The 25571-nt window shown below is 24.2% G+C and overlaps 1 protein-coding gene across 2 annotated transcripts in view; it reads left to right on the top strand.

Moving 5' to 3' along the window:
• bun (TSC22 domain family member bunched) overlaps nucleotides 1–25571 on the top strand; it is a 612850-nt gene that overhangs the window by 123039 nt on the left and 464240 nt on the right. Inside the window, exon 2 of one of the 2 annotated variants that reach the window (XM_075296937.1) lies at nucleotides 17603–18673. The exons of the other annotated variant lie outside the window; for it this stretch is intronic. Within the exon in view, the coding sequence (XP_075153052.1) occupies nucleotides 17603–18673 (1071 nt within the window). The remainder of the gene's footprint in view (nucleotides 1–17602; nucleotides 18674–25571) is intronic. 2 annotated transcript variants of the gene reach the window in all.

The raw sequence follows: 25571 nt of genomic DNA, 5'->3' as shown, positions 1-25571 counted from the left end.
CGTTTGTTTATTTATTTTGGTGAACCATTCACCCAATTTTTTTTGTGATGCTGCAGCTTCAATTCATATGAAAACAAAAAGTGAAGTGCCATAGTAGCAAATGTAGACAAAACGTCAACAACTTTCAAATTTTTGGGAGATTAGGATGGGCCACCACTACCATTTGTTTACCAATTGTAGAGCCTTGTACCACTGGCTTTGGCTACTATTGGCATTGTTTTCACCAAATTACAACATGTATTTCCTTGAAAATATCTACATGCTTCCATATTTAAGGTGGACTACAAAAACAAGAAATGTACATTGTGTCACTTTTTCTTTTGTTTTCAAATGTTTTTCAATATTGCTTCCAATTGCATTTTATTATTCCTTACATGGACATTGATAAAAATCCAAGTTATTAGGACTTAGGAATTAAAAAAAAAAATTAAAAAATTACCAAAAATGTTTGTAAAAATTTTATTTCCATAAAATTGTTGCAAATTTTTTTCCACTGGTATTTTATATGAAAAGATTGGACAAAATTTAATTTTAAAGAAGTTTTATATTTATAGATTTTTTTTTAATTTGCCTTTAAAATTGTTTAAAGTTTCAAAATTGAGTTTAAATATATACTAATAAAGTAAAGCGCTATATTTTGTGGTACTACTGAAAACTACTGTGATACTACACTGAAAAAAATATTTACGTGATATTAAAGATTACGCAACCTCAATTTTAGGATGAGCAATTTACACACTATTAAGGAGAAATTTCTTTAAAAATATAAAATTTTAATTAAAAGAAAGTTTAAATTCTTTGCTTCAAAAATTTTTTTCATTAAATTTAGGACACACATTTTGAAAATTTGCGTCCCTTCGTTACAGTTGCAAGTCTTTAAACTAAGGCAAATTTTTCTGAAAGTAAAGAAACACATTTTTGATTTAAAGAAATCAACCTTAAGTTAACTGAAATATTGAATCTTTACATTTAAGATAAAAACGCTTCAAATATAGGCTAAGACTTATTTTGAGGATTTAGCATCTTTAGTTTAAAGTTTTTTTTTTTTGGAATTAAGAAAATATTTTTTAATTCGAAGTATCCGTCATAATTTGGATTTTTAAACTTACATTTGTTTGTACGTGAATAGCTTTATTAATATACCGGAATTATAGAATGAAAATTCCTTAAATGAGATCTGTATCCTAATTTTAATTTTATAGATCCTAGATTTAAAGCCAGATAGGTTGCAAAAAATTTCCTTATTTTAAAGACCCTGCATCTTTGGCTCGGAATTAATACCAAAAAAATTTTATTTCCAAGGAAATTTTCCAGAAATTTTAATTTCTTTAGGAAATTTTCCGGAAATTTCATTCCTATACAAAATTTTCCAAAAATTTAATTTCGAAGGAAATTTTTCAAAAAATTTCATTTTTAATGAAATTTTCCACAAATTTCATTTCTAATGAAATTTTCCAAAAATTTCATTTCTATAAAAAATTTTCCACAAATTTCATTTCTATAGAATTTTAAATTTCCTTTGAAATTAAATATTTTAAATTTCCAAAGAAATTTTCCAAAAATTTCATTTTGATAGGAAATTTTTCAGAAAATTTTATATCAGAAATTTTGATTTTATTCGATCTTTCTTTTATAAAAAAAAAATATCTATAGGAAATTTTCCAGAAATTTCCTATAGATATTTTTCAAAAAATTTCATTTCTAATGACATTTTCTACAAAATTTCATTTTTAAGGAAATTTTCCAAAAATTTCATTTCTATAAAAAATTTTCCACAAATTTCATTTCTATAGAATTTTAAATTTCCTTTGAAATTAAATATTTTAAATTTCCAAAGAAATTTTCCAAAAATTTCATTTTGATAGGAAATTTTTCAGAAAATTTTATATCAGAAATTTTGATTTTATTCGATCTTTCTTTTATAAAAAAAAATATCTATAGGAAATTTTCCAGAAATTTCATTTCTATAGAAAATTTTCCACAAATTTCATTTCTATAGGAAATTTTCCACAAATTTCATTTCTATAGAAATTTAAATTTCCTTAGAAATTTAATTTCTAAGAAAATTTTCCAAAAAAGTTAATTTCCAATGAAATTTTTCGAAAATTTAATTTCTAAGGAAATTTTCCAAAAAAATTCATTTCCAAGGAAATTTTCCGAAAATTTAATTTCTAAGGGAATTTTCCAAAAAATTTTATATCTAAGGAAATTTTTCAAAAAACTCCATTTCTAATGAAATACAAAATTTCATTTCCAAAAATTTTTATAAAAATAAAATATCTATAGGAAATTTTCCAGAAATTTCATTTCCATAGAAAATTTTCCAAAAAAATTTAATTTCTATAGGAAATTTTCCACAAATTTCATTGGTATAGAAATTTAAATTTCCTTAGAAATTTAATTTCTAAGGAAATTTTCCAAAAATATCATTTCTAAGGAAATTTTCCAAATAATATATTTTCCAAGGAAATTTTCCGAAAATTTAATTTCTATAGGAAATTTTCCAAAAATTTAATTTCTAAGAAATTTTTCAAAAAATTCAATTTCTATGAATTTTTCCACAAAATTTTATATCTATGGAAATTTTCCAAAAATTGAGTTTCCATAATTCCATTTCATTTTTATAGGAAATTTTCCAAAAATTTAATTTTGATAGGAAATTTTTCAACAAATTCCATTTCTAATGAAATACAAAATTTCATTTCCAAAAATTTTTATAGAAAAAAAAATATCTATAGGAAATTTTCCAGAAATTTGATTTCTATCGGAAATTTTCCAAAAATTTCATTTCTATAGGAAATTTTCTACAAATTTCATTTCTATAGAAATTTAAATTTCCTAGAAATTTCATTTCTAAGGAAATTTTCCAAAAATTTCATTTCTAAGGAATTTTTTCCAAAAATTTCATTTCTAAGGAAATTTTCCAAAAAATTTCATTTCTAAGGAAATTTTCCAAAAAATTTCATTTCTAAGGAAATTTTCCAAAAAATTTCATTTCCAAGGAGATTTTCCGAAAATTTAATTTCTATAGGAACTTTTCCAAAAATTTCATTTCTAAGGAAAATTTTCAAAAAATTCCATTTCTAATGAAAATTTCCACAAAATTTCATTTCTAGGGAAATTTTCCAAAAATTGCATTTCCATGATTCCATTTCATTTTTATAGGAAATTTTCCAAAAATTTCATTTTGAATGGGAGTTTTTCTAAAAATTCCATTTCTAATGAACTACAAAATTTCATTTCCAAGGAAATTTTCCAAAAATGTCGTTTCCATAGGAAATTTTTCACAAATTTCATTTCTATAGAATTTAAATTTCCTTACAAATTTAGTTTCTAAAGAAATTTTCCAAAAATTTCATTTCTAAGGAAATTTTCGAAAAAAATTATTTCCATAGAAAATTTTCCAAAAATTTCATTTTTATGGGAAATTTTCCAAAAATTTCATTTTTAAAGGAAATTTTCGAAAAATGTCATTTCTATAGAAAATTTTCGAAAAATTTCATTTCTATAGGAAATTTCCCAAAAATTTCATATCTATATGATTTCCTATAGAAATGAAATTTTTCGAAAATTTTCTATAGAAATGAAATTTTTCGAAAATTTCCTTTAAAAATGAAATTTTTGGAAAATTTCCCATAAAAATGAAATTTTTGGAAAATTTTCTATGGAAATAAATTTTTTCGAAAATTTCCTTAGAATTGAAATTTTTGGAAAATTTCTTTAGAAACTAAATTTGTAAGGAAATTGAAATTTTTGGAAAATTTCCTATAAAAATGAAATTTTTGATTTTATATATATTTTTTTTTTCACCAAGAATAGTTTCCCAGTTATGGACTATCATATATCGCGGCTATATATTGCCGATATATGGCGACACTACAGCTCAAAAGCTGTACATGAGACTTTTGATTTTTTAATTTTGATTTTTTGTCCTGACCAACATCCACCACTGGCATTTTGTCTGGTCGGGGCTGTATATACAAATACTCTACATATTTTTGTCTTGACCAATATCTATTACCGGCATTTTGTCTGGTCAATTCTTCAAGAATAGTTTCACAGATATGGGCGATTCTATATCGGAACTACATATAGCCGATGTCTGGTGATGCTATATCTCAAATACTATGCATGAGACTTTTTACTTTTTATATCTTCTCCTGACCACATTATGAATCATTAAAGAATCATTTTTTTTTCAGTGCAAAATGCTTAAACCTACTGCTCTTACTGCAATTTAAAGTTGCTAATGCATGGTTTGTGGAATATTAAAACCTTTTAGGTTTTTTTTTCAAGTTTTTCCTTATTGCTTGCTGACAATAACAATCATTTAAGTGCCAGCAAAAAACAATCTTTGCTCCCTATGAAAGATGTTCAATCTTCTTTTCAATAGATATTGAAAAACTTGTATGCCAGTTTAATTTTTCATGGTATTACTGCAGAAGCGAAATACCCCATATGCAAAAGCCTAATGCTGTTTAATTTTTAAACTATAAAATTATATATATGCCTGCATTACCAGTTGACCAAATAAAATTTCATTATTTTTTTTTTCGTTTAAAAAATCAATTGTTTTCTCAAAGCAATAAATGAAGCTCGAAGAAATTGTCGAGAGAAAACAAATGTTGCGGAAATTGTAAAAATTGACATGTAACACAACGTCATCGACACTGGTTCAATTTTCGAATTTAAATTCAAATGAAATGTGACAGAAATAGTCAATGGTGCTGTCATCGAATTGCATTGCAATTGTTAAAGGGAGGGGGGGGGCATATGCATGTGATTGGCCAATAAATTTTAATGTCATTCATACTTTATTGTTTACAAGACTTAGGAGACAATATATTTGTTTTTGGTTTTTCTTTATTTTTTGGCAAAAGAAGAAAGAAAAGATGTAGGAAGCTTAAAATAAACATAATGACAAGAAAAAGAAACTAATATGTCACATGACATCTGTTGTCCGTTTTTTTCTATAAACATCCGGAAGAAATTTTGGCTGCCCAGTCATTTTCAAAAAAAAAAAAAAAATAAATAAATAAAAAAAAAAAAAATACCTAAAAAAATATAATATTACAATATTTTTTTTTGAATGAGTTCTGTTAGCTTTATATTTTGCCATATTATTATTGCCAAAATGTTTTTTTTGCATATTCATTTCTGGAAGACCAACCGTAGCCTCTATATATGGTCTTATCTCAATTTCTTGGCCTAATGTTTCCCCTTAGCTATCATCGTCATCATCATCAATGACAATTGCGGAAGCTAAACCAAAAATTACTTTGATCCCCAAGTTGTGCATAAACTGTTTTTTTTTTTAATTTACTTTTTCTATTTCATAATAGCAAAATTGACAATTTCATATATGATGCAGGCAAAAATGTATTCGTTCACCACATAATTCCATGGAAATTGGAATAGTGCATCTGTTACCTACTATTATATGGAAATTATTATGGCACACGTTTGGTGCCATTTTAAAAAAAAAACTCAGTTGATCACTTTGATATTTTCACAGCTACCAGAGTGCTTGGGGAAACTTTTGATTTGTTTAAATTAAATTTTATGTGATCATTATGTATGATCAGCCTGGCACGGGTCGTTTTAGTTTATGGTGAGTGATTGTTATTATCGTCCACCTTGGGATGATTGTAATACTAAATTTGTTACTCTTTTTTGAAGCACATTGAAATATGAGATCATATTTTTTTTTTGAAAAATTACGGCCTGTCATTAGCGTCAGTCTAGGTTAGATTGGGCTTCTGGTTATTTCAGGCACGTTTGGTATATTCAGACTATTGAGATACCTCATATGGTGAAGTTCTTTCTTACCAATTTTCGTGAGTACAAATTTTCTTTTCGTGAGTGTGCGTGAGCGTGAGTCCTACCAAACAATATCGTGCGTTAGTGTGCGTGAGTAAGATATTTCCGTCGTGAGTGTGCGTGAGCAAAATATTACTCACGTGCACACCTCTACTTTAGATCCACAAAATTGTCTTTTGTGCATAAAATTTAAAGAAGCTTTCAAGCATTCAGAAATGTCATTACTGAGAGGGTTATCCTATCGCTGAAAAATTGTATGGTTTTCGTTTTTTTTTTTTTTGACAAAAATAAAAATTAAATTAAATGTAATGATATCTGTTTGCCATCTTACAAAATTTAACATTGAAATAGTTGCATACTTGTAGGGTGTATATAATTTTATTACGCACGAATATATTTCGTATCTCTGAAAGGAAACTTTAGATCCACAAAATTGTCTTTTTTGCATAAAAATTTTTCTTTAAATGTAAATAAATCGGTTTAGAGGCAATCGTTAAATAGCTTGTCATAAATTCGGGTAAATTTATTCTTAAAGGAAATCCTTGATAAAAGAAATCTTCGTTTGCCTAAAATTTGGATCCGTAGTATTTTTTCTCTCTGTACCTATTTTTTTTTATAGACGAGTCCGAACAGCCTTTTTTAAACGAGTCCGAGCTGCGTTTCACATTACGGTGACATCACTTAGAAAATCTTTCGAAATGATACTAGCATATATATAAACCATCGCTCAAAAACTGTGTTCGCCCGAAACTGACGTGGAACCCATGACCTTTTCTATCCACGGCCGGTATGCAAAGTTTTGCACCTATGTAGCTCCGATGATAATCCCCAAAAGGTTGTTTCACAAAAAAAAATATATATAAATCTGAAACCTGTTTGGCAACATTAAAATTGTCACATTAAAATATTTGCATACTTTTAGGGGGACAACTATAATTTTTGTCTACAATTACGATATGTTCAAATCACGAGCAACTTTTCTAACAACGAGCTGTGAATTTCGATCGATCCTAGTCTTCACTTTTCGGATCATTTCTGGTGTTGTTACCGGGTTTCTTCGATAACTTTTTGGACTCGATGCAACAACGGTTGCCACAGTTGGTAGAATTCTGCCAAAGATGGTAGAATTTTTACTGTTTGGTAGATTGGTAGAATTATCGATGTTTTGGTAGCTTTTCAATTATATACAATTTTGACACAATTTTCCATAGAAATAAAATTTTGACAAAATTTTCCATAGAAATAAAATTTTGACAAAATTTTCTATAGAAATAAAATTTTAACAAAATTTTCTCTTTCAATTAAATTTTGACAAAATCTTCTATAGAAATAACATTTTGCCAAAATTTTCTACAGAAATAACATTTTGAGCAAAATTGTCTATAGAAATAAAATTTTGAGAAATTTTTCTATAGGAATAAAATTTTGAGCAAAATTGTTTATAGAAATAAAATTTTGAGAAAATGTTCTATAGAAATAAAATTTTGAGAAATTTTTCTATAAAAATAACATTTTGAGAAAATTTTCTATAGAAATAAAATTTGGAGAAATTTTCTATAGAAATAAAATTTGGAGAAAATTTTCTATAGAAATAAAATTTTGAGAAAATTTTCTATAGTAATAAAATTTTGAGCAAAATTGTCTATAGAAATAAAAATTTGAGAAAATTTTCTGCAGTAATAAAATTTTGAGCAAAATTTTCTATAGAAATAAAATTTTGAGAAAATTTTCTATAGAAATAAAATTTTGAGAAAATTTTCTATAGAAATAAAATTTTGAGAAAATTTTCTATAGAAATAAAATTTGGAGAAAATTTTCTATAGAAATAAAATTTGGAGAAAATTTTCTGTAGAAATAAAATTTTGAGAAAATTTTCTATAGAAATAAAATTTTGAGAAAATTTTCTATAGAAATAAAATTTTGAGCAAAATTTTTAAGGACATACAATTTTGGTAAAAATAAAATTGTATACAATATTCAATAGAAATAAAATTTTGACCAAATTTTTAATAGAAATAAAATGTTGACCAAACTTTCTATAGAAATAGAAATAAAATTTTGATTAAATTTTCGATTGAAGAAAAATTTTGCAAAAATTTTCTATAGAAATAAAATTTTTACAAAATTTTATAGATATAAAATTTTGACAAAACTTCTATAGAAATAAATTTTTGACAACATTTTCTATAGAAATAAAATTTTGAAACAATTCTCCATAAAATAATATTTTGACCAAATTTTCTATAGAAATAAAATGTTGACAAAATTGTCTATAGAAATAAAATTTTGACAAAATTTTCTATACAAATAAAATTCTGACAAGATTTTCTATAGAAATAAATTTTTTGATACAATTTTCTATAGATACAATATTGACAAAATTTTCTATAGGAATAAAATTTTGACAAATTTTTCTATAGAAATAAAAAATTTTCACAAAATTTTCTATAGAAATAAAATTTTGACAAAATTTTCTATAGAAATAAAATTTGTAAACAAATTCTATAGAAATAAAATTTTGACAATAAAATAAAATGTTGACAAAATTTTCTATAGATCTAAATTTTTAACAAAATTTTCTATAGAAATAAAATTTTAACAAAATTTTCTATATAAGTAAAATGTTAACAAAATTGTTTATAGATATAAAATTTTGACAAAATTTGCTATGAAAACAAAATTTTGACAAAATTTTCTATAGAAACAAAATTTTGAAAAAATTTTCTATAGAAATACAATTTTGACAAAATTCAACTTGTTACCAAGTTTTTGCTGAGATGGCAGCTGTCTGCGATATATGTAACCTATCCCTAACGTTTCACAATTTCCAGACGCAATAGTAATTAACTATGGTAAACATTTTTCAACTTGATGTCATTCTGTGGAATACGCATAATAATGACATCTATAACCTTAAAATTTATAATATTCATTCTGCTATCATGCAAAAAAATGTACATCCTAATCCTTTTGATATATGTCGAATAACACAAATAAATGAAACCAAAAAACTCGTAGACGTACAAAAATAAGGATTGCTTTCAAGCACTATCCTAGTACTTATTAGATAGGCGACACTTGGTTGTCCAATATTCTAATCGCTTGTGCCGCCATAATTAATGGCATGCTAGATGAAATTGTGGGTGATAATGTAGATGAGAAGCCAAAAATGAAGTCAATTAAAAGTTCATATGTCATAGCCTAGTGAATGATGGCAGGACATTTACTTACTTGCAGCAACGATAACAAGAGAATTTAGTTATAAATTAAGTTATAATCACCCAACAGCGTAAAACGTACTTGCAATTTATTTGAATAGACCATGTTAGAAAATTTTATGGTGTTTGAGAATGCTCAGACACAGCATGTTAAAAACTAATTAACCTTCAAAAAAATAATTGTGTGCGAAGGTCATTAGGATAAAAATTCTAAGACGTAAGTGAAACTCACAAATTGGTTGAAGTAGGGAAATCTGCGTAGAATACAAAAAATTCAAATAATATTGCACAGATGATATTTTTATTTACTATAGAAACAAAATTTTGACAAAATTGTGTATAGAAATAAAATTTTGACAAAACTTTCTATAGAAACAAAATTATATCAAAATTTTCTGTAGCAATAAAATTTTGACAAAATTTTCTATAGAAATAAAATTTGGACAAAATTTTCTATAGAAATAAAATTTTGACAAAATTTTCTAGAAAAATAAAATTTTGACAAAATTTTCTAGAGAAATAAAATTTTGACAATTTTTTCTATAGAAATAAAATTTTGACAAAATTCATGATAGGAATAAAATTTTTACTATTTTTATTTAATTTTCTATAGATATAAAATTTTTACAAAATTTTCTATAGATATAAAATTTTGACAAAATTTTCTATAGAAATAAAATTTTGAAAAAAAATTCTAGAGAAATAAATTTTTGACAAAATTTCCTAGAGAAATTAAATTTTGGTAAAATTTTCTATAGAAACAAAATGTTGACAAAAGTCTATAGAAATAAAACTTTGACACAATTTTCTATGGAAATTTTCTCTATAGAAATAAAATTTTGACAAAATTTCCTATAGAAATAAAATTTTTACAAAATTTTCTAGAGAAATAAAATTTTGACAAAATTTTCTATAGAAATAAAATTTTTTATAGATGTAAAATTTTCTATAGAAATAAAATTTTGACAAAATTTTCTATAGAAATAAAATTTTGACAACATTTTCTTTAGAAATAAAATTTTGACAACATTTTCTATAGAAATAAAATTTTGACAAAATTTGTGATAGAAATAAAATTTTGATAAAATTTTCTATAGAAATAAAATTTTGATAAAATTTTCTATAGAAATAAAATTTTGATAAAATTTTCTATAGAAATAAAATTTTGACAAAATTTTCTATGGAAATAAAATTTTGAAAAAATTTTCTATAGAAATAAAATTTTGACAGAATTTTTTATAGAAATAAAATTTGGACAAAATTTTCTATAGAAATAAAATTTTGACAGAATTTTCTATAGAAATAAATTTTTGACAAAATTTTCTATAGAAATAAAATTTTGACAAAATTTGTGATAGAAATAAAATTTTGATAAAATTTTCTATAGCAATAAAATTTTGATAAAATTTTCTATAGAAATAAAATTTTGACAAAATTTTCTATGGAAATAAAATTTTGAAAAAATTTTCTATAGAAATAAAATTTTGACAAAATTGTTGTTAGAAATAAAATTTTGCCTCAACTTTCTATAGAAATAAAATTTTGACAACATTTTCGATGGAAATAAAATTTTGAAACAATTTTCCATAAAATAATATTTTGACCACATTTTCTATACAAATAAAATTTTGACAAAATTTTCTATAGAAATAAAATTTTGACAAAATCTTCTATAGGCATAAAATTTTGACAAAATTTTCTATAGGAATAAAATTTTGACAAATTTTTCTATAGAAATAAAATTTTGACAATTTTTTCTATAGAAATAAAATTTTGACAAAATTCATGATAGGAATAAAATTTTTACTATTTTTATTTAATTTTCTATAGATATAAAATTTTTACAAAATTTTCTATAGATATAAAATTTTGACAAAATTTTCTATAGAAATAAAATTTTGAAAAAAAATTCTAGAGAAATAAATTTTTGACAAAATTTCCTAGAGAAATTAAATTTTGGTAAAATTTTCTATAGAAACAAAATGTTGACAAAATTCTATAGAAATAAAACTTTGACACAATTTTCTATGGAAATTTTCTCTATAGAAATAAAATTTTGACAAAATTTCCTATAGAAATAAAATTTTTACAAAATTTTCTAGAGAAATAAAATTTTGACAGGATTTTCTATAGAAATAAAATTTTTTATAGATGTAAAATTTTCTATAGAAATAAAATTTTGACAAAATTTTCTATAGAAATAAAATTTTGACAAAATTTTCTATAGAAATAAAATTTTGACAACATTTTCTATAGAAATAAAATGTTGACAAAATTTGTGATAGAAATAAAATTTTGATAAAATTTTCTATAGAAATAAAATTTTGATAAAATTTTCTATAGAAATAAAATTTTGATAAAATTTTCTATAGAAATAAAATTTTGACAAAATTTTCTATGGAAATAAAATTTTGAAAAAATTTTCTATAGAAATAAAATTTTGACAGAATTTTTTATAGAAATAAAATTTGGACAAAATTTTCTATAGAAATAAAATTTTGACAGAATTTTCTATAGAAATAAATTTTTGACAAAATTTTCTATAGAAATAAAATTTTGGCAAAATTTGTGATAGAAATAAAATTTTGATAAAATTTTCTATAGCAATAAAATTTTGATAAAATTTTCTATAGAAATAAAATTTTGACAAAATTTTCTATGGAAATAAAATTTTGAAAAAATTTTCTATAGAAATAAAATTTTGACCAAATTTGTGACAGAAATAAAATTTTGACAAAATTGTTGTTAGAAATAAAATTTTGCCTCAACTTTCTATAGAAATAAAATTTTGACAACATTTTCGATGGAAATAAAATTTTGAAACAATTTTCCATAAAATAATATTTTGACCACATTTTCTATACAAATAAAATTTTGACAAAATTTTCTATAGAAATAAAATTTTGACAAAATCTTCTATAGGCATAAAATTTTGACAAAATTTTCTATAGGAATAAAATTTTGACAAATTTTTCTATAGAAATAAATTTTCACAAAATTTTCTATAGAAATAAAATTTGTAAAAAAATTCTATAGAAATAAAATTTTCTATAGAAATAAAATTTTGAAAAAATTTTCTATAGAAATAAAATTTTGACAGTATTTTTTATAGAAATGAAATTTGGACAAAATTTTCTATAGAAATAAAATTTTGACAAAATTTTCTATAGAAATAAAATTTCCAATAGAAACAAAATTTTGATAAAATTTTCTATACAAACAAAATTTTGATAAAAATTTTCTATAGAAATAAAATTTAGACACAATTTTCTATAGAAATCAATTTTTGACAATATTTTCTAGAGAAATAAAATTTTGACAAAATTTTCTATAGAAATAAAATTTTGGCAAAATTTTGTATAGAAATAAAATTTTGACAATATTTTTAATAGAAATACAATTTTGATCAAAATTGTCAATAGAAATAAAATTTTGACAAAATTTTCTATAGAAGTAAAATTTTGACAAAATTTTCTATAGAAATAAAATTTTGACAACATTTTCTATAGATATATAATTTTGACAAAATTTTCTATAGATCTAAAATTTTGACAAAATTTTCTATAGGTCTAAAATTTTGGAAAAATTTTCTATAGATACAAAATTTCGACAAAATTTTCTATAGAAATAAAATTTTGACAAAATTTTCAATAGAAATAAAATGTTGATCAACATTGTCAATAGAAATAAAATTTTGACAAAATTTGTGATAAAAATAAAATTTGTGATAGAAATAAAATTTTGACAAAATTTTGTATAGATATAAAATTTTGACAAAATTTTCTAAAGAAATATAATTTGTATATGTGTTAAATTAATATGATGACTACTATTGGCATATTGCAACAATAATTTACGTAAGTCTTATGCCTGATAGAAAAAATCTATAATTTATTTACATAACAAACAATTTATTTATTTTGCCGGGATTCGTCAAGCTCTAATTATTTTCGACTGCAATTGTGATCTTTCCATACAAATGACATAATCATGACTCAACGTCCCAGCAAGTAACAGTATGCAACACAAATTTCTACTTAAAATGGTTTGATTATACTTTACAAAAATTAATCATTAGATGGATTTCATGCTGGCTGTTGTTTAATTTTTTTATGAAATAAAAAAAAAAAACGTTAAAAAGAAAATAAAAGTAAAAAAAAAAAACACCTTAAGGAAAAATACTTATCTCCGGAACGGAAATTTAGACCAACAAAATTCCCCTTTGGTATAAAGTATTTTCTATACGAGGAAAAAATCCCGAATTTATGACAATCCCTTAAATATAATTATTTAGCGCCAAAAGAATAATTTCTTTGTCTAAAATTTCGTTCCTCAGAAAAGAAAATTCTTCTGTCATTGTATGACCGTATGTTCTGTCGGGCCAAATCTTAAATTCCAATTATGGATACAATAACTTTATTTGATATATCATTGATATAAATTAACAAATTCAAAATTAATTAATATAATTTTTAAAATTTTATTTTTTATGTTTATGCTAACCTGATATCAATACAGGCTGTTTCTTCGTCCAAATTAAAAACTGCTAAACTAATTTATGCATCAAATCCTTCGTAAAATTAAATCTAAAATCATTGGATTTTATTTTTTGTTGTCTTGTGTAATTTTACTCTCCTTGGTTCACTACGGCATTATGGCAAGTAAATATTGCAACCAAACGCAGCATTTCCCTTTTGTTTACGGATTTTATTGCCTGGAAAATTCAATGAATTTTATTTTTTTTTTGCATCTAATGCAAACAGTTTGTTTGTTTTTTGCAGCACCAAACTATAATTTCAGTTTCCTCCTTTAGCAGTAGTCAGCGAAGCATACTACTAATATAGTAAAATGGGCAGATATGAAAATAACAGCAGCAATGGTATATTTTTATCAGAGATTAAACTGTAACAATTGGGTCAATCGAAACGCAAGATTTGCTGCTATCGACAATGGTTGTTGCAGTTTTAGAAAAAATTGTTATAATTAGCACGAATTCTATGGAAAACTTAGGTTAGGATAAAAAGAGGAGTTGAAATGAAATTGAATTAAATTAAATTAAATTAAATTAAATTAAATTAAATTAAATTAAATTAAATTAAATTAAATTAAATTAAATTAAATTAAATTAAATTAAATTAAATTAAATTAAATTAAATTAAATTAAATTAAATTAAATTAAATTAAATTAAATTAAATTAAATTAAATTAAATTAAATTAAATTAAATTAAATTAAATTAAATTAAATTAAATTAAATTAAATTAAATTAAATTAAATTAAATTAAATTAAATTAAATTAAATTAAATTAAATTAAATTAAATTAAATTAAATTAAATTAAATTAAATTAAATTAAATTAAATTAAATTAAATTAAATTAAATTAAATTAAATTAAATTTGATTAAATTAAATTAAATTAAATTAAATTAAATTAAATTAAATTAAATTAAATTAAATTAAATTAAATTAAATTAAATTAAATTAAATTAAATTAAATTAAATTAAATTAAATTAAATTAAATTAATTAAATTAAAATTAAAATTAAAATTAAAATTAAAATTAAAATTAAAACTAAAACTAATACTAATACTAAAACTAAAACTAAAACTAAAACTAAAACTAAAACTAAAACTAAAACTAACACTAAAACTAAAACTAAAACTAAAACTAAAACTAAAACTAAAACTAAAACTAAAACTAAAACTAAAACTAAAACTAAAACTAAAACTAAAACTAAAACTAAAACTAAAACTAAAACTAAAACTAAAACTAAAACTAAAAGTAAAAGTAAAATTAAAAGTAAAATTAAAATTAAAAGTAAAATTAAAAGTAAAATTAAAAGTAAAAGTAAAATTAAAAGTAAAATTCAAAGTAAAATTAAAAGTAAAATTAAAAGTAAAATTAAAAGTAAAATTAAAAGTAAAATTAAAAGTAAAATTAAAATTAAAATTAAAATTAAAATTAAAATTAAAATTAAAATTAAAATTTAATTTAATTTAATTTAATTAAAAATTAATTTCAATTAAATTACAATAAAACTTAATTAACTTATTTTGGCTAGCCTTAATTCAACTTAATTGAATTTATTTTTTTTCGAGTTAATTTGCAATAATTTATTTTAATCTCGATTTTGCAAATCGCAAGAATTTATTTTGAAAAATTTTACAATTAAAATTATACAAATTAATTGAACCAATTTAATTTTAAAATTTTCATGTTCTTGGCCACGAAAGGTTGTAATTTCGTGGCCAATAACATGAAGAAATAAGTATTTTCAGTAATTTAATATAAATTCCTTACTTTTCTTGTACAAGAAAGAAAGCTTGTAATAAAATTGAAAATATTAAAATTAATTTTGTTCAATTAATTTGTATAATTTAAATTGAATAATCCCTAAAAAAACAAAAATATTTTATCTGTTGGTTAACTTTAAGATCGATTGAGGCATCCTACTAGGCACGATTACTAGGTCCCTTCATTTTTATTATATTGCAAAAAAATAAATAAAGATTATACAGACAAAAGAAAAACTACAAAATTGATTTAATGCTTTGAGACGAACGTTTCCTCAAGCCAAACTTGTCACACAGAAAAAATTTCACGAAAATAATTCCAATTAAAATTTTAATTTAGCTTCAAAAAATATTCAATTAAACCTTTAATTAATGCAACAAATTTTTTAATTGAAACAAAAATCAATTGAAAAAATTAATAATATCAATTAAGTTTTTAATTGGATGAATTAATTGACTTTCAATTAATTTTTTAATTGATACTATCATTACTGTGATTGAAGACATTTCAATTAAAAAATTAATTGGTTCAATTAATTTTGTGATTGAATCAGAAAATATTTTTTTTGTGTAAGTATTTTTGGTATTTACTATGTTTTATAGAAGTATATGACGTTTTTTACTTTTACATAGTTTTGTCAGTAGAAATCACAAAAGAAAAATTGCTACTCTAATTATCTCTGATTGATACGATTAATTTTTGTGATTGAGGATTTTGAATTGAAATTGTTTAAATTCACTCAAAATAGCAATTTTAATGATTTTTTTCTGCATACATTATTTTGTCTCGCAGAAGTTTGATTTACCATCGAAAAAAGAAATTCTTTAACGAAATTTTATAACTTTTATAAAAAAAAAAAAAAACTAAAAACTACCAATAAATTGTACAGTAGTTTTCGCTTATAGTCCTCGCCCATTGCTGCACAACTTGTTTGGACAATATGTGACATTCGCCATTTAAGCAAATTCTTTTATATGCCACTTTGGTATGTATATAAGTGTTTTCACACATTTCCAGGAATATAAGTATAAAAGGAAAAATAAATAAAAGACGATTTTTTGTTAAAATAGATTTAAATCAATTTGATATATTTTCATGAAAATAAAATTTATTTAATTATAATATATATTATTAAATATAATAATTTATTTAATTATAATATAAATCAATATTTAATCTTATTGTGAACTCTATCTTAAATAGTCTATATCTATTTCTTTTTATCAGCATTATAAAAAAATAGAATATATGCAAAATCGGTCCATAAATAAAATGAATTATTCAGTGGGGAGTTTATGTCATAATGATATTAGAAGAATGATTTTTGGACTTAATGTGAAAATCTCATTTATGTGCGATGTACTATAAGCGAAAACTACTGTCTTATGTTTATAATAATTGTATAAAAGGAAAATTTTAAATATCAATTCATATCCATTGAATATTAAATAGACCTATTTATATTTAATTATTAAAAACCATATCACTTTTCCCTATGATTGGTTATGCAAAATTACAGCAACCTAAAATAAATTGGACATCTTTAATATCAATCAATATGCCATTTCCCTTAATATCCTTGATGTAAAATATTTCTCCGACTCCAAAAAAAAAAAAAATGAGAAAAAATTACCAAATTAGAAGAACCAAAAATTAGCATGAGATTTTCTTCCTCTCCCGTTTTCCCTACCTCCATTTGACTCTAAGCGTAATATTTAAGTTTTTGTTTTAAGTTAAAAAAACAATTTTTTTGGCACATTTCTCAAAAACGATATAATATTGGTAACATTTTATTTTCTTTTTTTCTTCTCTTCTTTTTTTATTGGAATATTTTTACACGAAAAAAATATATCTCTATTTGAATTATCACAAATTTAAAATAAAACCAAAAAAAACAACACAAATCCACATATATACACAAACATACAATCCAAAATATCGAATCTTCTCAAAATTTTGGTTTACTCAAAATGCTTACACATACACACACGTATACACAAATGTATATCCTCCTGCGCTTTGACTATGTGAATGCTTATATTTATGCTGTACTTTGATAAAAAACAACAACAACAACAATAACGATCAAATCACGACTCAAACCACTGTACCGACCAACCAACCAACAACCACCCCCACAATTGTCATAATTACTGTAAATTTTGCTCTTTACCCCAAAAACAAAACAAACAAAAACAAAATCATCAATGCCTGCCTGCTATACACCAACCAATATACTCATCCATTATTGCATTGTATTGAGAGAATAGAAATATATCCAGTCTCACCCAGGCAATGAGTAGTACTCGTATTTCTACAGCAATAGCAGGAGATTTGGGTAGCAATCGTAAAAGAGCTTTTAGCACGCCTCATATAGCCTCTAATGTAGTGCATCAAATGCTAGCCACTTCGATATCGGCCACTGCTGGTCATAACACCTCGACCTATCAAATGATGATGAATGCCCAACAACAACAGCAACAACAGGGTGTTGGTGGGGATCCGCAAAATGTCTATTTTTATAATAAAACTGGATCAGGACGTTCATCGTTTTGTGTTGACGAAAGTGTATGGAAATCTTCGGGTATGGAATCTACAGTGCGGGGTAATTTAGGTGATACCCATGCCCATATGGTATCTTCGGATAGTAACATTTATACCAATTTAGCTATGGGAAATGATCGTTATAAATTACCCATGGAATTTTCACAAGTCTATAGTCCAGGTGTTAGTATAACCACCAGTCAATATGGTGGTGAAGATATGGATGATGATATAACCATAGATGATAATGAAGAAGATTTTGATGAGGCTTCGGATCAATTTTCCCCTCTGCTATATTCGACGAGTAATTTGCAGAAAAGTTCACATCCTATACCAATAAGTCCTTCACAATCACCATCACATATGGGGGCTGCAGCAACGGCGGGAGGAGTTGGTGGTGGCAGTGGTGGATCAACTCTAAGTGGTCCTAGGTCTCACTCACCTACATCACATCATGTGGCTCATAGTGCCAGTCCAGCAACTGGAGCTTATGCCTTTTCACCATTTTATGCTGGTTCACCAGAAGGAGCTGCCTCAGCAGCAGTGGTGGGAAACCATAGCTTACCGCCTAAAAAGGTCTCCTTTAGTTATGATCCTGCATTTGGCAGTGCTGTAAATCGTCTAGCTCTACCAGGTCAAACGCAGCAAACACAAACGCAACAAACGCGAAAATTTTCACAGCCTAGCATCAGTCAATTCTCAACACCCATACAACCGGCTCACAAATTGTCTACGATATCGGTGGAAAGTGCTCCCGGCTCGATGTTTTATGCCACCTCGCCAACATCATCAAACAGGTCAGTAGTAATCTCTCTCCCAAAAAATAAAAAAAAAACGAGAGAGAGGATCCTGTTATCACACATCCATACACATATTGAATGTTACCACCACCTACTACTACTACAACAAATAATAGACATTCCCAGGCTGTATAATACAAAACAAAAAGACAAATTCATATAAAAATTAGAGAAAACATGGTGCTACGTCTATTCTATAACCATTCGTTGATGTCTAGCATTTTGTTCTCTTTATATATTTTAAGAAAAACAAAAAACAACAATCATAGAAACATTTGTTTGTTTAAATTCGTTTATTGATATGTGTCTTGTCTCTTCTCTCTTTCTCTCTCGCTCGTTTCAATTGATTGTGTTTGTGTATTATATATCCAACTGTGAGAGTTACATTCTATTATAAGCTCTCATTTTTTTACTCTATTTCTCTCTTTGTGTATATAATTTATAATTAATCTGGTTTTTTTATTATAGATTGTCTAAAATTCATTTCTAAATTTTACAGCATTATTGTTATTGCCTTAATTCTCCGATTATCTCTCATCTGATAATCAATGCATTTCATAGCATATGAAGAACTCATATAATTCTCCAATTATAATTCTCAAACACTTGATTGGTTTTGTAAACCTTAATACTGTTAAGGTTGTAAAATTTGTGCATGGTCAATGGCCCGTCATATTGAATTGGTTGAAAATATCAAGCAGTTATAATTTCTTCACATATTGTTTTTATCATCGTTTGTGTAATTACATCATTCATTAATTCACTGATGATGAAGTGAAGTCAATTGTTTATAGAACAAATAAAAATTATTATATAAATTTTTATTAAAATTTTTTGCTCTCCATCAAGAACTCCTTTTCTCTTTATTAGTATTGATGATGATGATTGTTTTTTTATATAAATATGAATTGGTTTCAAAATTGGTTTTTCGTCTTCTGTAAATATATTTTGACTTTACAGACTACAGATAACATTAAGTTTGTGTGTTCTCCCTCATCAGGAATTGGGCATGTGTGGTGCTTGGTTTGAATATTAATTTATAGAATATTTGAATGTCTTAATATTTTACAATATTTACATATTTTTTTTTAATATAAAATTCTGAGGGTAAGTATTAATATTAATATATAATATGTTTTATTATTCTTAATGTAAAAGGAATAATTTTATAAAAGACATAAATGTATTATTGCTATATGTTATCTCGAAAATAGGATTAACTATGGGTGAGAGTGTCCATTCCAAGGAAATTTGTCTAGAATTGTTTAAAAAGCATGTTTCACAGCGATCCGATCAATTGCTTAGTTTCTATTGAGAGACGAAGAAACTGATGCTCAGCAACTGATATGAACCAATTTCTGCATAGTAATTAGAGAGCCACATGAAATTTGAGGCTACAAAAGTCAAATCTTGGGCTGTCAGTATATATGAAGGCGTGATCATTACTAAATAATATTGAATTGCTATTTCAATGTATGTTCCTAAAAGTATGCTACGCAATTATCAAAATCTTTAAGAAATCAAAACAAAGTCCATTTCTTTCCCCGCCAACAAACTACCAATCTTTTCCCGATAGATGCGAAAAATATTGTTTTATACAATTTTACTTTCGTTCTCGATTCGTTTTTTTAGAATTATTTCTTTGTCAAAGGTAGTAGTAGACAGATTTTTTGAATATAATTTCCCTTTTATTAGTAATAATTAAAAAAAAATTTAAAAATGCATTAATTCTCAAGCCAAAACTTTAAAAATGCTCATTTCAAAAATAACTTTCAAAAAGAGAAAAAACTCAAATTGATTTCGAATAACTGCTTCTATTTAGAGTGGGTTCAACTCCACCATTGCCACAATTAGTAGAATTCTTCCAAATATGTTAGATTTATTTACTGTTTGATAGATTGGCAGAATTCTTGTTGTTTTTTGTAGATTTTCCAAAACATTCCTTTCCATTTTGCAAAACATACGAGGTACCTCAATTTTCTAAAGAAATACATTTTTGAGAACATTTTCCATAGAAATAAAATTGTGAGACAAATTTCCAAAGAAAAAAAATTTTGAGAAAATTTTCTATAGAAATAAAATTTTGAGAAAATTTTCTATAGAAATAAAATTTTGAGAAAATTTTCTATAAAAATAAAATTTTGAGAAAATTTTCCATAGAAATAACATTTTGAGAAAATTTTCCATAGAAATAACATTTTGATAAAATTTTCTATAGAAATAACATTTTGAGAAAATTTTCTATAGAAATAAAATTTTGACAAAATTTTTTTTAGAAATAAAATTTTGACAAAATTTTCTATAGAAATAAAATTTTGAGAAATTTTTCTATAGAAATAAAATTTTGAGAAAATTTTCTATAGATATAAAATTTTGAGAAAATTTTCTATAGAAATAAAATTTTGACAAAATTTTCTATAGAAATATAATTTTGAAAATATTTTCGATATAAATAACATTTTGAGAAAATTTTCTACAGAAATAAAATTCTGAGAAAATTTTCTATAGAAATAACATTTTGAGAAAATTTTCCATAGAAATAACATTTTGAGAAAATTTTCCATAGAAATAAAATTTTACGAAAATTTTCTATAGAAATAAAATTTTGAGAAAATTTTCTATAGAAATAACATTTTGAGAAAATTTTCTATAGAAATAACATTTTGAGAAAATTTTCTATAGAAATAAAATTTTGACAAAATTTTCCATAAAATAAAATTTTGAGAAAACTCTCCATAGAAATAAAATTTTCTACAGAATTAAAATTTTGAGAAAATTTTCTATAGAAATAAAATTTTGAGAACATTTTCCATAGAAATAAAATTTTGAAAAAAAAAATTCTATAGAAATTATGTTTTGCCAAAATTTTCTATAGAAATGAAATTGTGAGAAAATTTTCTATAGAAATAAAATTTTGACAAAATTTTCTATAGAAATAAAATTTTCCATTCTTTTTATTTTGTTATTGTTGGTTTTGTTCTTTAGGCATTGTTGTTGTTTTTATTGCAGCTTAAAACCATACATTGACTAAACTACAAGTGTAGCTTAACCAACAGAGGAAAATAATGTTTGTCAAATTTATTTGGGCAAAGCCCTATAGACTGCAAGATGGTTGGATGGACGCACGTTTCGGAATTACCACATTCCTCATCAGCATCCTCTACTTGCAGCAAAACTATCAACCAATTATCAGAATAAATTCAGGCAGTAAAAACAACAACAATGCTGAAATAAAATTTTGACAAAATTTTCTATAGAAATAAAATTTTGACACAATTTTCTATAGAAATGAAATTGTGAGAAAATTTTCTATAGAAATAAAATTTTTAACAAAATTTTCTATAGAAAAGTAAAAAAATAAAATTTGAAAAATTTTCCATAAATTCAATACTTTTAAAAAATTTAATTTTCGTGTTAGGTCATATTACCAAAGTCCATTACGAGTAATTTTGTAGAAGAAGTAAATTTCCCTTGTTGGTGCAAGGTAAAATTATTACAACCTTTAAAAATACGATAAAAAATTTGATAAAAACAAAAAAGTTTAAAAATAATTTGGTAGACTTTTGGTATTATTTTAAAATTTTGTTAGATTATTTTTGTCACAAGTGGCAACCGTAGTGGGTTCCCGTTAGGTTAGGTGGCAGCCCCATGTTTCAGGCTCACTTAGACTATTCAGTCCATTGTGATACCACATTGGTGAACTTCTCTCTTATTACTGAGTGCTGCCCGATTCCATGTTAAGCTCAGTGACAAGGGACCTCCTTTTTATAGCCGAGTCCGAACGGCGTTCCACATTGAAGTGAAACCACTTAGATAAGCTTTGAAACCCTCAGAAATGTCAGTAGCATTACTGAGGTGGGATAATCCACCGCTGAAAAACTTTTTGGTGTTCGGTCGAAGCAGGAATCGAACCCACGACCTTGTGTATGCAAGGCGGGCATGCTAACCAATGCACCACGGTGGGTTCCCGTACTATTAACAGGAACCATTGGAATGAATTAATTGCTAGTCAATTATAAGCCCCTAAAAGTATGCTACGCAATTATTTAAATCTTTATGATATCAAGTAGCTTCTGAAAAAAAGTCATTGCTTATTTTTTTAATATCACTAAAGACCAAACCAATAAAAATACTACCAATTATTTTTTTATAATTAAACTGTCCATTGCATTACAGCATATCTAGGAGTGTTTAGTAGATCATCTGATGTTTCAGCCAACATTTTTGCCGTTAATACTTGTATGATGCCAATTTAAAGATCCTAAAAGTATGCTATACAAATGTCCAAACATTTAAGGAAGTCTTTGCTTTATGAAAACCAACCAATGCGCAAATTTATATTGAAGACAAAAGTAATGAAAATATTAACAATTTATAACTCAAACATAAATTGCATTATATATCTATGGGTAAAAGTTGAAGTTGTTATGATCCCTACATTGGTCCTTATCTCTAAAAGCCAGCTAAACATTATAATGGGACATAATAGTTTACGATGAAAAAGTGAAGGTAAAATAGCTTTCCACTCAAAAAAAATGTAATTTTCCGCAACATAAATTCCAGAATGGCCATATTCCAGTAACTATGAATTAACCAAGAGAAGACCACATATAACTTGCAATCTTGCTTCAACCTAAGGGTATAAAATCAATTACCACTGCGTAAAAACAAATCTAGAATGAGGGGGTGTTATGTTATAGAAGCCCAAAGAAAATAGGAAAGCATTTACGTTAATAGAATAGTAACGAAGGATCCAAAACTCAGCAACACAAAAATTGGATTGCGTATAATTGTTGCTGCTGCTGTTGCTGCTCTCTGTATCCATTCATTGGGGTTGGTTAGATTAAAAGCAATAAAAAGCAAACAAACAAACAAACTTTTAACCACCCTTAAATCATGGCAACTCGTTAGGATTCCTTTGGTATACAGGCCTTGACCACAGACACCAAATTTCCTGAATGAATGCATGATTGTTGTTCGTTCGACAATAAAAGGTAGCCCCAAAAATGTAAACAAAAAATACGACATGAAATGAATACCAAAACTTTGTCTCCATTAAGGGAATAGGTAATAAATTTTATGTTTAGCATAGGCACAAAACATCTGAGCTCTTTTTGCACACCCCGCCCATTCTAGAACTACGTCTTATTTTGATTAGAATGCTCCAAGCGTTTAGAATAAAACGCAATATTGCTGCACAATGGGCTGAATATCAATACGAAGTCCTAATGGTTATAGCAACGATAAATTAATTTCAATAAATCTAAATTATTATAGCAAAATTATCATTGTATTAATGAACACTATCATTAATACAATGTAAATGTTCCTTAATAGTATAAAAAAAAAACTGTTACAACAATCACAAAAACAATCTCTATGTTCTGATCGGTAATCAGGGCCTACTAGAAAATAATTTCAACTCAACTTTTCAAAACAAAAATAAAATTTTGACAATATTTTCTATAGAAATAAAAATTTGCAAAATTTTCTTTAGAAATAAAATTTTGCAAAATTGTATTTCTATTTTTTCTATAGAAACAAAATTTTGCAAAAATTTTTCTATAGAAATAAAATTTTGCAAAAATTTTCTATAGAAATAAAATTTTTACAAAATTTTCTATAGAAATAAAATATTGACTAAATTTTCTATAGATATGAAAATTTGACAAAATTTTCTATAAAAATAAAAATTTGACAAAATTTTCTATAAAAAAAATTAAAAAAAAAAAAAAATTTATAGAAATAAAATTTTGCAAAAATTTTCTATAGAAATAAAATTTTGCAAAAATTTTCTATAGAAATTAAATTTCACAAAAATTGTCTTTAGAAATAAAATTTTGATAAAATGTTCTATAGAAATAAAATTTTGACAGAAATTAGAAATTAAAATTTTGCAAAAATTTTCTATGGAAATAAAATTTTGCAAAAAATTTCTTTAGAAATAAAATTTTGCAAACATTTTCTATAGAAATAAAATTTTTAAAAAAATTTCTATAGAAATAAAAATTTGTCAACATTTTCTATAAAAATAAAAATTTGCAAAAAAAAAAAAAATTATAGAAATAAAATTTTGCAAAAATTTTCTATAGAAATTAAATTTCACAAAAATTTTCTATAGAAATAAAATTTTGATAAAATTTTCTATAGAAATAAAATTTTGACAGAATTTTCTATAGAAATTAAAATTTTGCAAAAATTTTTTATAGAAATAAAATTTTCAAAAATTTTCTATAGAAATACAATTTTGCAAAAATTTTCTATAGAAATAAAATTTTGACAAAATTTTCTACACAAATAAAATTTTGCAAAAAGTTTCTACAGAAATAAAATTTTGCAAAAATTTTCTATAGAAATGAAATTTTGCAAAAAAATTTCTATTGAAATAAAATTTTGAAAAAAATTTCTACACAAATAAAATTTTTCAAAAATTTTCTATACAATTTTGCAAAAATTTTCTATAGAAATAAAATTTTGCAAAAATTGTCTATAGAAATAAAATTTTGTCAAAATTTCAACTCCTAAAAAGTTTTTAATTGTTATAGCGAAATTTTCATTGTATTAATGAACACTATCATTAATACAATGAAAATGTTTCTTAATAGTATGAAAGTTTTGTCCTATGATTCCTCTAGCTACTTAAAACTAAAACTATATTTTAGTTTATTTATAGCGAAATATGTTCATTAATAGAATGAAAATGTTCCTTAATAATATGAAATATTTTTTTTATTTGATGTAAAGTGAAAAAAAAAACACTGCGCCGACATCATGAGGCACATTTTCGCATGTTTTAAAAGTGGCACAAAAGGTGTCATTCGCAATAAAGGTGAATATTTACAAAAAAATCATAGTAACCGGTTAAAAGTCAAAGACAACTTGCCTCACATCATTA

This window comes from Haematobia irritans, chromosome 2 (genome assembly GCF_050003625.1).
Source record: "Haematobia irritans isolate KBUSLIRL chromosome 2, ASM5000362v1, whole genome shotgun sequence".
In the NCBI taxonomy this organism is placed as follows: domain Eukaryota; kingdom Metazoa; phylum Arthropoda; class Insecta; order Diptera; family Muscidae; genus Haematobia; species Haematobia irritans.
This window is presented reverse-complemented; position numbering and strand designations above follow the sequence as displayed.